General features: G+C 54.4%; 1 protein-coding gene across 1 annotated transcript in view; it reads left to right on the top strand.

Moving 5' to 3' along the window:
- The window catches only part of GRIN1 (glutamate ionotropic receptor NMDA type subunit 1), a 64572-nt gene that overhangs the window by 33725 nt on the left and 15761 nt on the right, over positions 1 to 15086 (top strand). Inside the window, exons 6-15 of the mRNA XM_026658481.1 lie at positions 1012 to 1133; positions 4627 to 4801; positions 6122 to 6266; positions 6360 to 6443; positions 7612 to 7747; positions 8637 to 8764; positions 8968 to 9132; positions 11450 to 11568; positions 12538 to 12650; positions 14686 to 14834. Coding sequence (XP_026514266.1) covers positions 1012 to 1133; positions 4627 to 4801; positions 6122 to 6266; positions 6360 to 6443; positions 7612 to 7747; positions 8637 to 8764; positions 8968 to 9132; positions 11450 to 11568; positions 12538 to 12650; positions 14686 to 14834 — 1336 coding nt within the window. The remainder of the gene's footprint in view (positions 1 to 1011; positions 1134 to 4626; positions 4802 to 6121; positions 6267 to 6359; positions 6444 to 7611; positions 7748 to 8636; positions 8765 to 8967; positions 9133 to 11449; positions 11569 to 12537; positions 12651 to 14685; positions 14835 to 15086) is intronic.

Raw genomic sequence — 15086 nt, forward strand, 5'->3', positions numbered from 1 at the left:
AGGCTTTGCAGGCAGTGCAGTGCAGACAGTAATGGCAGAATGGCACTTACGCTGGGAGCTCTCCGAGGCAGGGACGGCCTTTTCACTCTGTGTCTGTCCGGTGCCTACCACAATGGGGTCTGTGCCCATGACCAGGGCATGGTGCGATGATGATGATGATGGATGATGAACTGGCAGTGCCCATGAATGCCGGTTTGGGTTCTGTAGGGAAATCACTTCCCTCTTCTGGGTCTGGTGTTGGGTGGGTGAGTGGTGGATGAAGCTCTTTCCCGTATTAATGACCAGTAAATTCTGCCTTTCCCCAAAGAGATTCTAGTCTCAATGTAGCTCCTTCCTGCTGTGATTTCAGCCAGGGAGAGTGGGGGGGGGGGGAGAAAACACACTGAGCACAAGTCCTCCCATTCACAGCCAAAGTCAAAGCCACGCACTCAGGGACGCCTCACACCACACTTTGGTACCCTGGATAGTCCTGTTTTAGACACATAGGCACCACATGGCGCCCTGCCCATGCCCACTGGAAAACCCAAAGAACATTCTCTCTAGAGGCAGAGGTAGACGGCAGGGACTGGGTGTGTCTTCTTGGGTTTTTTATCCTTTGCAGAAAACCAGGTTCTTTCAGCCCTTGGAGTCCATCTGCTTGGGCTGATCACCCCTCACACTGTCACCGGCATTTCCAGAACAGGGTGCCGTATCTGGACCTATCTTCAATCTCTCTGTCTGCCCCCACTCAGCAAGCGCTCATGTCACCGTGGGCTGGCTGTGACACACATTGCTGGATTGGGGGAGACTCCCCAATCACAGCTAAGCCTCTGCCTTTGTTCTCTGGACTGTATCCTGCTCTCATGAATCCCAGCCCCACAGGGAATTCTCTCTGCTGTGTCAGGAGGTTTCATTCTGCCCATTCTGCCTCAGCCTGCTGGGTCTGAACCAGAGCAGGGGAAAGGGAGGCAGCTGGTACATGAGGAGATCGAGAGAGACTCATCACTGTCATTTTCTTTTGTCTCTTTTCAGTGAGGATGACGCCGCCACAGTGTACAGATCGGCAGCCATGCTCAATATGACGGGCTCAGGATACGTGTGGCTGGTGGGGGAGAGAGAGATATCTGGCAATGCCCTGCGATACGCCCCTGACGGTACTTACCTCCACTTCTCTGTGCTAATGTTTATTGCATGTGCAGTGCAATGGGATCTTGGCCTTTAACTAGGACTCCTGGGTTCAAGAGGAGTGCCCAGAGAGGAGACATTGCTCTGAGCGCTGTCATGGCGGTCACGGAACATTCTGAGAAAACAACCAGCTCGTTGTTACTTCCTGTTGTTAACGATGTTACCCTCCGATGCACCCCAGAACAGCAATCCCAACGCCACCAAACAAACACAAAAGAAGCAGCAGCAGCAGCAGCAAAACACACACAGACACACACACAGACACACACAGAGGCAACATACACCAGTCATCTCAATTTCCTTCCCTTCTCTCCAGAAGTTCAGCAGTACCTGGCCGGAGGCATCAGGTGATCCCGGGGCCATAGGTGATACCTCTGATTCAGCTCAAGAGGTGGATGCTGTTGCTGTGGCACAACTTCCACAACTGGCCATGTCCTCTTCCCTATCTGTTCCCCGTCACTAGGCAGTACATCTCACTGGTTAACAATGAGTTCTCCCTGTGGTAAACTTGCCACACTTTGTACCCTGAAGCTCGCAAGATCATACCACAAGTATTGAAAATGCTTCCAGCCCCTCCCCTAACATATATTCCTTGTCCAGGATAGAACACATGCAGTCTTGCATAGATACTCTTGTTGAAACTCGCATGTTTCCTAGACACATCAGTTAGCTTCGAGGATGGCAGAGGAGTGGGATAAACCTTTTCATCAGCACAGATAACTAGGTTGACTGAAGAGCCAATAGAACAGGGTTTCTCCAATACCTTCATGGATGTACTCCAAATATCATATAAAACACAACTTAATGCAACAGGGAAGGGGGTATTTTAACATTCCTCCAGTATGTGAAATACATGCTTTCCCAGAGTCCCATGCAGTCTCGCCACTCTTCTATTCCTTGGGTATGGGACACAGCAGATTTATAATGTACTGTACCAATACTCATCAGAAAGACCTCAAATTCTCTGGATACAAAAAGTGTCCAATTATCTGAAAGAAAGCACTCTGGTAGACCAAACATAGTGAATAACATGGTTAGGCAAGAAATGAGCTCCTCCTCTTGTGAAATTATGAATGCAATGGGGCAAAGTAATAATCTATAACAGTCAATAGTGTGTAGCCATGCAGTGCAACTGAGGGGCCACTGCAATTGTCTGCCATGGTCTGTCTGCAACTACCGGTTTCAAAGGTGCCGGAGGAAGAATAGTTCTATACGTGTCTGAGGGCAGCCCTGGCCACCGAGCATAATTCTGCAGAAGTTCCTTCATCTTTGATCATCCCCAAATATCCTTCATGAGCCATATCCAGGATTGCTTGTCACAACACTGCAGGGACGATCACTCGGGCTTCTCTGTATAAGATATATTGAGTAGCACATGTCTTCACTGGCAGCTCAGAATGAATTTTGTAGACAAGTTGTGCTAAGGACGGGGTCTGGCCAACCTCCTTGTACAGCACATCTCACCTTGCACAGTTGAAGATGGCATCAGCGGTCCTCCCTGAGTCAGTGACATCTCTTTCAGTCAACAGCATACGATGTGCTCTGCTATTTCTGCATACGAGGGTGCCAAGCCAGCAGAATTTCTCGAAAGACCATGGGCAAGTGTATTACATCTTCCTTTGAGATGTACCAAATCAAAGTCATACTGCTGCAGCTGAATAACCCACCACTGCAGCCTCACATGCAGTAGATCAATTGCCTTATGACAGAGGCCTGGAATAGGCAAATGATCAGTTTCAAAAGTGAAATGTCGTCTCACTACGTAAACCTTGAAGCATATAATAGCAAAAACCATTGCCAAGAACTATAGCTCAGTCTGGGGATAGTTTGCGTCTGTTGGGGTGAGAGTATGGGATGCCATCCCTCCTCGAGCAGAACTATGCCCAGATGCTGATTGAATGCATCCGTTTGAACCACTCTGGGCTTCCATGGATCAAAATAAGCACAGGATTGGATCCGACAGGGCTTGACGCAGGGTTTTAAAATCCTGCTTTGCTTCTTCGGTCCAAACCAACTGGCCCTGGCCCTGGGTTAAATCTCCCAGCGGCTTGGCAAGGGTACTAACACTGGGCAAAGCATAGCCACCTGTGTATTAAGCTAGGCCAAGGCACGAACCTCAGCCGCTGTGATCAGCAGGTAATGGTAACGGAGCGACAACTTGCAGCCGTTCAGGTGTCGCTTCCATACCATGGGCTGGCAGAGAATGCCCTAGAAACCCTGAGCGCTGTCATGCCCTAGGAACTCTACAGCATTTTTTGCAAAACTGTACTTGGACTCCTTCAACTCTATGTCAGGTAGTGAGGGTAGCACCTGGGCCAGAGTAGCATTATGCTCAGGAAGAGTTTTAGCAAAGATGAGACTGTCCTCCTAATAGCAACATGCATCCTGGAGCTGAGCTACCACTCTCTGAAATTCTTCCGGAGCAGAGACTAAGCCAAACGGGAATTGTTTTGTATGGGAATGGGCGACAGGGGATGGATCACTTGGTGATTCCCTGTTCTGCTCATTCCCTCTGGGGCACCTCGGAAGACAGGATACTGGGCTAGAAGGACCATTGGTTCAACCCAGGATGACCATTCTTATAAAGCCACAGCTCGCAGAGATTTCCAAAAAGCCTTCATAGTGTCCATAAAGCATCCAAAAAGCCTGCTTCTCTGTAAAAAGGAAAAGAGAGGGTGGATTAGAAAGACAGTCCCAGGCAGGAGGAGGAACTCGGGACTCAGAATGAAATCTTGAAAGTATGTTCTTTCTCAAAGGTCATGTGTGATGTTGCAAAAGCAACCTCATATAGTGCCTGGCTGCATCCTGAGAGCATGTTGCAACAGCAGCAGTCCAGTGCATTACGCACTTTGCAGGAGGGGAATCAGCTAAAAGGACACTGAGGATGGGGAAGCGAATTCACTGGCATTAGAGTTGCTTTGTGTTGCAGTCAGTCTAATTGCAGCCCTGAGTTCAAATTGTCGCTAACCAAGCTTATTTCTCTGACTGCTTCCAGGGGAACAACAACAGCTTTAGCGGATATCACTCCCAGATTCACTCCCCCTGGCCCAGAGCAAACACCCACTCCAGTTCAAAAGGCTTCTGCCAGTAATGCCTCTTACGCTGGGTTTCAGCTTCAGTGCTGGGTCTTCCACATGCATTGTCTACCCCTCCTGCTGCCTGCCTGCCGTCTGAATTCCCAGTGTGCGCCCCATAACACATAGCGAAGTAGCAAAGTGCCTTCCTACAGAAGGAAGCTGGCAATCAGGTAGCCCCAGCTTGAGCCTAACTCCTGCCTTCCTCAGCACCAAGGTTTGTAGGGAGCGGGTCCCCCATGGTCCAGAGTTCATTGGAACTCTGCTAGCTGAAGGCCAGGGTCAGGGGCTCCATGGCTCTCAGTCCAGTGCTGGCGAGAAGGACCTGCCGGGAGGGCATGTCTGCCTGGGGTTCTCTGACCTGCGCCCTGCTCTGTGTTTGCTCCAGGGGTGATTGGTTTGCAGCTCATTAACGGGAAGAACGAGTCAGCTCACATCAGCGATGCTGTCGCAGTGGTAGCTCAGGCAGTGCATGACTTATTCGAGAAGGAGAATATCACGGACCCCCCGAGAGGCTGCGTTGGGAACACCAACATCTGGAAGACTGGCCCTCTTTTCAAGAGGTACCTGGGCTCCCCCCACCCCCCGCCCTGCACACCTTATGTTTGGTGATTTATTACCAATTGTTACTCTGGGTAGGAACTGGATTATGAGTTCCCCAAATTCCCCAAATGTTTGAAGAGGCAGTGTAACCTAGTGGTTGGAGCACAGGACTAGGCATCAGCCTCCCTGGGTTCTCATGCTAATTCTGCCGGTGAATTAATCCACTGAGGAGAGTGGGGAGGGGATTTGAATTGATACTCCATTTTTAAAAATTTTTTAAATCTACATGATTTCGTCACTCAGGATGGAAAGTAAATCTGTGCAGAATAACTAAGAGCAACAGCGATCACTGCAGGAAACTGTGGGGAATGTGCACAACCACTGCTATTCCGCTCAGCTGTTTTCAGATGATCATTTTCCGAGGAATTCACTTTCCTTTTGGTGAATATGGAAAATCCATTTGCAAAGTCTAAGCAACACACTGTCCTGTCAGTTTTGCACTAATAGGGAATGAAACAAATAGAAGCATAATCTTGTTCATGGTAAAAAAAAATGCCAGCAACTTTTATTTAATTTTGTACTGGTGTACAGCACACTAGCATGTCAGCTTGAAACATCACATGGGGCTAGACCCCACTGAGGAGTGGTGAATAGAATTGGGGGAAATGGTTTTCATTCAGAAAATGTAAGAGTTTTAGACAATTGTTCACTATGCATGCAAAGTAGCTTTGTTCATAAAGTCTGTAGCTTTACACCTGGGCTGGTCATTTGCTCTGGGAGGCCCTAGGCGTGCTCTTCGGCGCTGTGGCACTTGGGAGATCTGCAGGCTGGGATCTCCGTACAGTGAAGCTGAGTTGCTCTGCGGGATGGGATCTGGGTGCCCTGGAGCTCAGTTGCTCTGCAGGATCTCATCTTGGTGAGACTCACTTTTGCTTGGGGAAAGAAGTGAATTTGTAGCCTCCCTCTCTTGCTATTCATTCAGTGCCCAGTGTCCCATGCTGGCTCAGGTGGTCTGGTTCATTTCGATCTGTTGTGTCTGCTCCACTGATCAGTTCACAGAGTAAAACCTGCTGAGCTCAGGGCTCCAGGAGTTTGAAAACTCAGGGGTAGTTCCTGGGCTCATTGCAAGCTGCTGGGGCCTCTCTAGTCTAGGGAAAACAGATCCATAACTTTTATCTCATTGACTAAAGAAGGGTCCAATCCCCTAGCTACCAAACCTCTTCCCCAGCTAGCCAGGCTGTCCTCTCCCTGAGCTCTCATCCGCCCTGCTGCCCTGTGTTCTGGGAGGGGAGCAGATGAAGAAACTTGTACTGGGACCTAAACGGGGGTCTTCTTTGTAGAGTGTTGATGTCGTGCAAGTACACCGAGGGCGTGACCGGGAGAGTGGAGTTCAATGAAGATGGGGACAGGAAATTCGCCAATTACAGCATCATGAACCTGCAGAACCGGAAACTGGTTCAAGTTGGGGTTTACAATGGCAGCCATGTACGTATGTTCCTCCAGGGAGAGCTGCGGATGGAGGTGCAGAGCCTGCACCAGGCATCTGATGTCTCTCTCTCCTCTCGGTGACACTCGCAGGTCCTGCCCAATGACCGGAAGATCATCTGGCCGGGGGGAGAGACAGAGAAACCTGCGGGCTATCAAATGTCAACCAAATTGAAGGTACCAGCAAATGTCTCAGCTGGGTGAGATGGAGCCACTGGTAGCTCATCTCACGTGTCTCCTGGCCTTGGGGCAGGACTGAGTCTCAGTTACACTAAAGAGCCTCTTTATGCTGCACCAGCAGCGTCAAGGGGCCGTACCGTGGGAGTGCGTGAAGTTACACGAAAGCACGTCCATGCACTGTCAAGCCCCGCCCTGGCAGAGCAGCGTCCAGGGGCTTGTAACTGAGGGGCAGGCCCAGACTCATTCAGGGTTGCGTTGTCTGTTTGTAAATGGGGCCCTGAGCGGGGCTCTCTGGCCCAGTTCCTAGGTCAAAGCTAAAGGGGATTCAGTTTAGCTTGAGCTGGGATGACCTACTGGAGAGCACTGGCCTGGGATGCAGGACACCTGGGTGCTCGTTCTGGTTCTGCCACTGGCCTGTTGGGTGACCCTGAATACGTTACTTTGCCTCCTTCTATGCCTCAGTTTCCCATATGTAAAACGGGGGTAATGCTATTAGCCTCATTTGTAAAGTGCTTTGAAATCCACGTGGGAGAAGTGCTGCCGGAGAGCTGGCTGGGGGGAGGATTATTATTATTATCATTAGGCATTTGACCCTTCCCTCTGTGCAGGGGCGGCTCTATGTATTTTGCCGCCCCAAGCACGGCAGTCAGGCGGCTTTCGGTGGCGCGCCTGCGGGAGGTCCGCTGGTAATGCAGATTCGGCGGCACGCCTGCAGGAGGTCCGCCAGTCCGGCGCCTTCGGCGTATCCACCGCCGAATTGCTGCTGAAACCGTGGGACCGGCAGACCTCCCGCAGGCATGCCGCTAAAGGCAGCCTGACTGCCGCCCTCACGGCGCCCCCCGCGGCTTGCCGCCCCGGCACACGCTTGGTGCACTGGTGCCTGGAGCTACCCCTGCCTCTGTGACCTCTGACCCCTTCAACAAACACTTCCTGCCCTAACTTTCAAAGCCCATCACAGCCTGCTCTCCCGGCTGAGCCTTGCTTGACTCCGTTATGGGTGATGGGCACCGTGGGATCCTTGCCACGAACGAGCTACACTGAGTAGTCCAGACAGTTTGTGTTTTGCTGGGGCATGGTGTGTATCCCACACCCCCTTGGGGAATGAGAAGGCCCCTGGCACAGGCTCAGTCTCTGAGGCAAACGGGCATGTCTGCTTCCTCCACAGATTGTGACAATTCACCAAGAGCCCTTTGTGTACGTGAAAGCAACACAAACCGATGGAACATGTAAGGAAGAAATTACCATCAATGGAGACCCCGTGAAAAAGGTCTTTTGCACTGGACCCAATGAGACCATCCCAGGTAACTGTTCTTCCAGTGAATAAACATGCAGCAGCAACTCACATCAAAAAAGCGAGGGAGCCCAATCCTGCTCTGCAGCCTGCAGACCTTTAAAGGGAGCAGCCCCCTGGAAAATATCTGAGCAGCTGGGCAGGCCAGAGAGCACCCCACTCAGCTCCTCTCCATTGCCCTGTGGGTGTTGGGAATCTCAGACACCCCGGCATAGAGAGATGCAGCCCCCATGCAGGTCTCTCCTCTCTCTGCATTCCTCTCTTCTCCTTTCTTCCCTTCTCTCTGACTCTCCTCGTGCCTTTCTCTCTCTTACTCACTGACTCCTTCCTTTGTTCTCCCATGGCAGTAAATTCCAACGTGGGAAGTTACTTTGCCTTCCTAAATTCCTTGAGTTGAACACTGTGTTCTCCTTCATTTCCTATCCTGAACTGTTGAACAGTGTTGCTGTGGGCTGTTAAACATCCACTGCATTCCACCCCAGAGGTGAATGCATTTCAGTGGCATTGACAGGTTTCCTGTACAGCCAATAGGGTATTAACCTTGCTAATTCACTACACACATAAAGCACAAGTAAAACACGTCTGGGTGTTTCTCATGTCTGAGCCCAGGGTTGCAGTGAGGTCTCATTGCTGTGACTTCTTCACGCTGGCAAAATACATGGCAGAACATTTACTGGAGCACTTGGAACTATTTCCTCACTATTCCCCATGGCACATGGCGGATGCTTTCTCTTTGCTGTTAGCAAACTTGTTCGTTAGCTCACTAATTCGCAGCCACGGGTCTCCCAGTCCGTCGCATGGGCTCACTAGGTTCTGCTGGGTTAGGCTCTGCTGTGCTGAATTCTCTGCGAGCTTTGTGGTGCTGCATAACCGTCCCGCATCCCTGCTCCCCTCTGCAGGCCGCCCCACCGTGTCGCTGTGCTGCTACGGCTTCTGCATCGACCTGCTGATCAGACTTGCAGGGGTGATGAATTTCACCTACGAAGTTCACCTGGTTGCTGATGGTAAATTTGGCACACAGGAGCGGGTGAGTTTGGACATGTCCCTTTGCCCTGTGTTGACGCAGGAGAAACATATATGGGCAGCTGTCAGCAGCAGCTGGGGTTGCTGTGAGGAGCCTGAGCCCCGGGTCGGTGGGAGAGGTTGAATGTGCTGATGCTGCCTGTGGAGGTGTTCGCACCTCGGGGTCAGCCGCAGAGTGGGGCTCACCCTCGCTGCCGGCTCTTGCAGGTCAATAACAGCAATAAGAAGGAGTGGAACGGGATGATGGGGGAGCTCCTGAGCGGCCAGGCAGACATGATCGTGGCCCCCCTCACCATCAACAACGAGCGTGCGCAGTACATCGAATTCTCCAAGCCCTTCAAGTACCAGGGTCTCACCATCCTGGTGAAGAAGGTGAGGGCCGGTGCAGCTAGTGCCAGCAGACATGCCCCTCAGACAGGCCGAGACGGATGGTGGGTTCCCTCCCCGCACCCAGGCAGCCTCAGCTAATGAGTGCCTCTGGACAAAACCTCCACCTCAGCCCCGCTTCTCTTCCTGCCCCATGCCTCTCATCCGTCCCTGCCCGAGGCTGCTTCCTCCCCATCCAAGGCCTCCCAGGCCCCTCCCCTGCTCCTGAGTCCATCCCACGTTTACTGGGCAGGCTGGAACCATGGTACACCAACCCTGCATTTTATACTGGGTCCGTGGCCCCGCGGGTTTCAAGGCCCTTAGCAGTGCAGACTCCAGCTCCACGGGGGAGGGAGACCCCTCCTGTTGGTCGGTTGGGGGCGGTGACTCCAGGGGGTGGGACTCTGCTGTCCCTCCCCCAGTTTTAAGCACTACCTGGAGACTTTCCCCGCTGGTCGTTTTCATTACGGTCACTCTAGGCCCCAGCGTTAGACCCCGTCCCCTCCCTGCACTCCCTGCCCCCGGTATTTGCTGGAGTGGGAGCTGCGTGCCTTGGCTGTCTCATTGGTAGTGTTGGTCTTTACAGGTGATTTATTAAGCACGATGGGACAGCGCCCTGGGTGGGTCACTTACCGCTAAGCAATGAATGAACATAAGGGTTGTAGCCTTTTGGCAATACTAGCGCCACCACCGGCCTGCTCATCCTCCTTCCCTCCCTAGGGTTGCCAGCTTTCTAATTGCACAAAACCGAACACCCTAACCCCGCCCCTTCCCTGAGGCCCCGCCCCCACTCACTACATTCCCCCTCCCTCGGTGGCTCACTCTCCCTCACCCTCACTCATTTTCACTGGCCTGGAGCAGGGGGTTGGGGTGTGGGAGGGGGTGAGGGCTCTAACTGGGGGTGTGGGCTCTGGGGTGGGGCCAGAAATGAGGGGTTATGGGTGCGGGAGGGGGATCCGGGCTGGGGGGTGGGGCTGAGGGATTTGGGGTGCAGGAGTGGGCTGTGGGTTGAAGCAGGGGGTTGGGGTACAGGAGGGGGTGAGGGCTCTGCGTTGGGGGTGCAGGCTCTGGGGTGGGGCCGGGGCGAAGGGATTTGGAGTGTGGGAGGGGACTGCAGGTTGATGCAGGGAGTTGGGGTGCAGGGGGGGTGAGGACTCTGGGGTGGGGCCAGGGATGAGGGGTTCAGGGTGTGGGAGGGGGCTCTGAGCTGGGGCAAGGGGTGAGGGCTCTGGGGTGGAGGTGCAGGCTTTTGGGTGGGGCCAGGGATGAGGGGTTTGGGGTGCAGGAGGGGGCTCCAGGTTTGGGGGGGCTCAGGGCTGGGACAGGGGTTTGGGGCTCAGGGTTGGGGGCGTGGGGTTACCTTGGGTGGCTCCCGGTCAGCGGCGCAGTGGGGCTAAGGCAGGCTCCCTCCCTGTCCTGGGGCACCGCGCTGCGCCCCGGAAGCAGCCAGCAGGTCCGTCTCCTAGGTGGGGGGCCAGGAGGTTCCACATGTTGCTCTTGCCCGCAGGCACCGCCCCCCAGCTCTCATTGGCCGGGAACCACAGCCAATGAGAGTGCGGAGCCGGTGTTCAGGGCGGGGGCAGTGCACGGAGCCCCATGGCACCCCCGCCTAGGAGCCAGACCTGCTGGCCGCTTCCGGGGCGCAGTGCAGTGCCAGGAGAGGCAGGGACTAGTCTGCCTTAGCCCTGCAGCACCACCGACCGGACTTTTAGCAGCCCGGTCGGCGGTCCTGACCGGAGCCGCCAGGGTCCCTTTTCGACTGGGCGGTCGGTCAAAAACCTGACACCTGGCAACCCTGCCCACTCCCATGTACCTCCCCATGCTGCAGGTGAACCCCTCCACAACGGTCTTATTGGCTATGGAGCCAGGTCATCTCCGTACTTCCCTCTGGACTAGGAGAAGGTCCATCTCCCAAACTCTCCTGCCCTCCCAAGGTTATTCGCCCTCCCCCATTCCCTGCTCTCCAGTGTTGGCACCAGGGCAAAGCAAAGTTTCCAACCGCTTTGCACAAACACAGTCTTTGAATCCTCTCTTTTAAGAAGGAGACTAAACCCTTGGGGGCTGGAGAATGGACATGGCCCCTGGACTCTCTTTGTTGGGTGGAGGCTAATCTCCCTTGGGGGCGGAGTGAAGGCAAAGTGTCTCTGGAGCCTCCCCTTTCAAGCAGTGACTGCAAGCCCCCACCTGCAGGAACAGGTCAAAGCAGAGGACGGGGAGGGAGGCAGGGGGCTGCCAGAGCGGTGGATTGGCAGGGATTTGCTTTCCCAAACGACTCTTTCCAGCCAGGTGCCAATGCTCCTTCCCTCTCCTCCCTCCGTGCTAGGAAATCCCCCGCAGCACCCTCGACTCGTTCATGCAGCCTTTCCAGAGCACGCTCTGGCTGCTGGTGGGACTCTCGGTGCATGTGGTGGCCGTGATGTTATATCTCTTAGACCGGTTCAGGTAACTGACGTTTGGGTGAGGGTGGGGGCGTGTGTGTGTGTGTGGGGGGTGTGCACTTAGGACAGGGTGGGGAGGGGACAGGGAGGAGACTCGTGTGAGAGCTCTAGCTGGGTTACTGACACATGCTCTACACGGCCTCCCCGAGGCCTGCTGGCAAGCGCTAGCGCTGCAGTGTTAGCTCTAGGGAACGTCTTAAACCAAGGCTCCATGGACTGCGCTGGCTCCTGAGTGGCTCTGGGTGCCATGGATCTATAGTGATTGGCTCCTGGACACGTGGGAACCTGACCCTTGGCCCAGTGACAGTCTAGATGCCCAGCTACTAGCCCTTAGAGTTAAACCTGGGGGTTCAGGCCAGGGCAGACTCGGTGGACTCTGGAATTTGCTTCCCTTATTTCCCCAAGAGGCTACATGTCCAGCCCTTCATGCAGTGTGACTCCCACCTCTCCAGACAGCCCCGGACCCGTGGGCACCAGGCTCTCCTACAATTGATGTGGGACCTGAGTCCATTCATACCTTGCAAGTGGCCAATGGGCTGAGAGCCGATTTTGATTTTTAGGATTTTCTCTTCATGGGCCCAGAGGCTGGCGACGTAGCAGCATGAATGGCTAAATCAGATCAGTGCAGACATGCATGTGATGGGAGCCCCACTGCTCTGGGGGAAGCTCTAGGGAGCTGCAGGAATGGGACAGGTCCATGCTGAGGAGATGCCCCCGGCAATGGGACGCCAATGGATGGGCGTGGGAAGAACTACCTGTGCAGGGAAGGCCTGGGAAGCGGGAGGTGGTTGTGTGATGTTGCAGGAGGAGGTTGTGGTCCATGGGGCGCAGTCATGTTTGGGCTGGAGATGCCGAAGGGTGTGGCCCCGGTGTGGGAGCTTTGGGGAGCAGCCATGGGAATGGGACGCGCTGGGCAGCACTGGGGGTGCCTGGGGCGGTGTGTGCCAGCAAAGTGGTTGGCCCTGTTTTTCAGCCCGTTTGGCCGGTTCAAAGTGAACAGTGAGGAAGAGGAGGAAGACGCACTGACCCTCTCCTCGGCCATGTGGTTCTCTTGGGGAGTGCTGCTGAACTCTGGGATCGGAGAAGGTAAGATCTGCTCGAGTCCAAGACGAGTTAATTCAGGGAACCTCAATGGGCTGTCGTATACAGGAGGTTCGACTAGATGATCAGAGTGGTCCCTTCTTGCTTTAAATGCTACGAACTGAGAAGGCATTAGCACACATCAGGGCCCTTGGAGTAGCAGGCCCAGTTGCTTCATCTCAGATCTGAGGGAGACACCAGTCCAATATGCTGGGGGAGCTTCATATCCATCTTCCCCTCTTTTGGAGTGGCAGCATCTCAGAGGGGCAGCACCAAGTCCTTCCTGGGTGTGTCCCCCTCTGCTCCTGGCCCCACTGCTGAGCCCCCCTCAGGTAGGGGCCCTCTGCTAAGTCCAGCTGGGAGCTCTGTGACCAGAGGGATCTGTACTCCTTGAGATAAGCTGTATCAATGGGCTGCTGCTCCCTGGAGCAGCTGTCGCTGAGCTGATGAACTCTTCTGACCAGCAGCAGCTCTCACGAGCTCTTGGAGTCCCTCCAGGAGGGCGCCCAGAGGGACAGGGTGGAGGCAGACTGCTCCCAGACCAGCTGGGTCCCTGCCCGCATGCTGCAGTCTGCTGTAATACACTGGCCGGGGGCTCGAGACCCACATGTATCAGCGCACACCTGTGGGGAACACTGGGGCTTTAGGAGGCGCTGGTGCTCTCTGAAGCTCAGACGTTTCCCAAGCAGGGCTAGTGCTCCCTGCATGCTGGCCAGCTGAGGAGAGAGGGAGCCAGGGAGGTGAGAGGTCCTGAGCAGCCCAGCCTGCTTCCAAAGGGGAACAGGAGAGCCGTGTAATGTCCCAGGGGAGGGCAGCCTGGCCGCACTGCACTGTTTTCTACAATGAACATGCCGGAGAAGCTCTCACATGGGAGGCTAATAATCCGTAAAGGCTCAGGGCTCCCATGTGCAACGTGCACAGGGTCTCTCCATCCCACGGTCCAGCAGGAGCACAGCTAGCATGTCACCCAGTAGGGTGAGAGGTGTTACCTGCTTCAGTGGAAACTGCAGGTGGGATTTAGATCGGCCCAGTGTCCTGGCCAAATGACAGCTTTGGTCATGGCGGATAGTCCATCAATGGCTATTAGCCAAGATGGTCAGGGATGCGACTCCATGCTCTGGGTGTTCCTAAATTTCTGAGTGCCAGAAGCTGGGAGTAGATGACATGGGGTGATTGCCTGTGCTGTTCACTCCCTCTGGGGCACCTGGCATTGGCCACTGTCGGAAGACAGGATACTGGGCTAGATGGACCCTTGGTCTGACCCAGTCTGGCCGTTCTTATGTTCTTACGGTCTTTGCATTCTGGCCTAACATGCCTGCTCCTAGTACAAAAACATGCCAGGGGAACTTCAGTGACCGTGGGTGGTGAGGACATGGCACCTTCAGTTGTACCATGTGGGGGCACTGGCTCACTGCTGACTCAGAAGACGAGTGTCTCTGCTGAAGACACATCACCGCTGCTTACAGCACCCACTGTTCCTTGGGGCCTCCCACTCAGTCACTGCCTGGCCCCCCTTTAGCCAGGAATTCGCTCTGCTGTGTAAGCAGCTCCTGAGGAAGGAGCTGCTGTCACACCAAGACAAACGGTTTCTCTTCCATGCGGGCTGGGACACGGTCCCACCATGGCTCACCATGTCACTGACCAATTCTCCACTCTGGCAAGGGCTGACCTGTCTGTTTGGAGGCACTGCTGACCAAGGACAATCATTTCCAGGCCCGAGCTGTTTGCCTCCCTGGCAGAGGGGAAGTGTGGGGCTTCTGTACTGGGAAGCAATACAGCAAACTGGACCTGTGTCCTCCCTTTGCACCAGTGCCCTGACAGTCACAGAATGGTGCCTGGAGTCAGCCATGTGACCCCCATAATGCCCTGTGGAGAAAGGTCGGACAGTGGTAGTTCAGACAAGACAAGGGGGATTGTTTTCTATCCCTGGGTATCAGATCCATGGTGTCCCGCCGGGTACCTGTCTGCTCTGGCAGTCTCTCCTTGCTGACACACATGGAGCTGCATCTTTGCTCCTAACTCTTTCTCCTTCCCCCCTCAGGTGCTCCCCGGAGCTTCTCTGCTCGTATCCTTGGCATGGTGTGGGCTGGCTTTGCTATGATCATTGTGGCTTCCTACACTGCCAACCTGGCTGCCTTCCTGGTGTTAGACAGACCTGAAGAGAGAATCACAGGCATTAACGACCCGAGGGTAATTAGCATGTGTCTTTCTGAAAGGGTTTTGTGTGTCACTGAGGCAGGTAAATGTGGAAACATACGATGGTCTAATGTGCATCTGCTGGCCGGGAAGTGGGGCCTGTAGCTTGATCTCTGGCGCCAATAATCTTGGAGCCCCAAACACGAGTGCTCAAGGTTCTATGCTGAGGCGTAGCAGCCAAGGAAATGCTGCCCTTGCATCCCTCCCCAGACCCAGCCGTGCTCCCCTTGCGTCCCTCCCCAGACC

This window comes from Terrapene carolina, unplaced genomic scaffold, assembly GCF_002925995.2.
Source record: "Terrapene carolina triunguis isolate 2854851 unplaced genomic scaffold, T_m_triunguis-2.0 Scaffold449, whole genome shotgun sequence".
In the NCBI taxonomy this organism is placed as follows: Eukaryota; Metazoa; Chordata; order Testudines; family Emydidae; genus Terrapene; species Terrapene triunguis.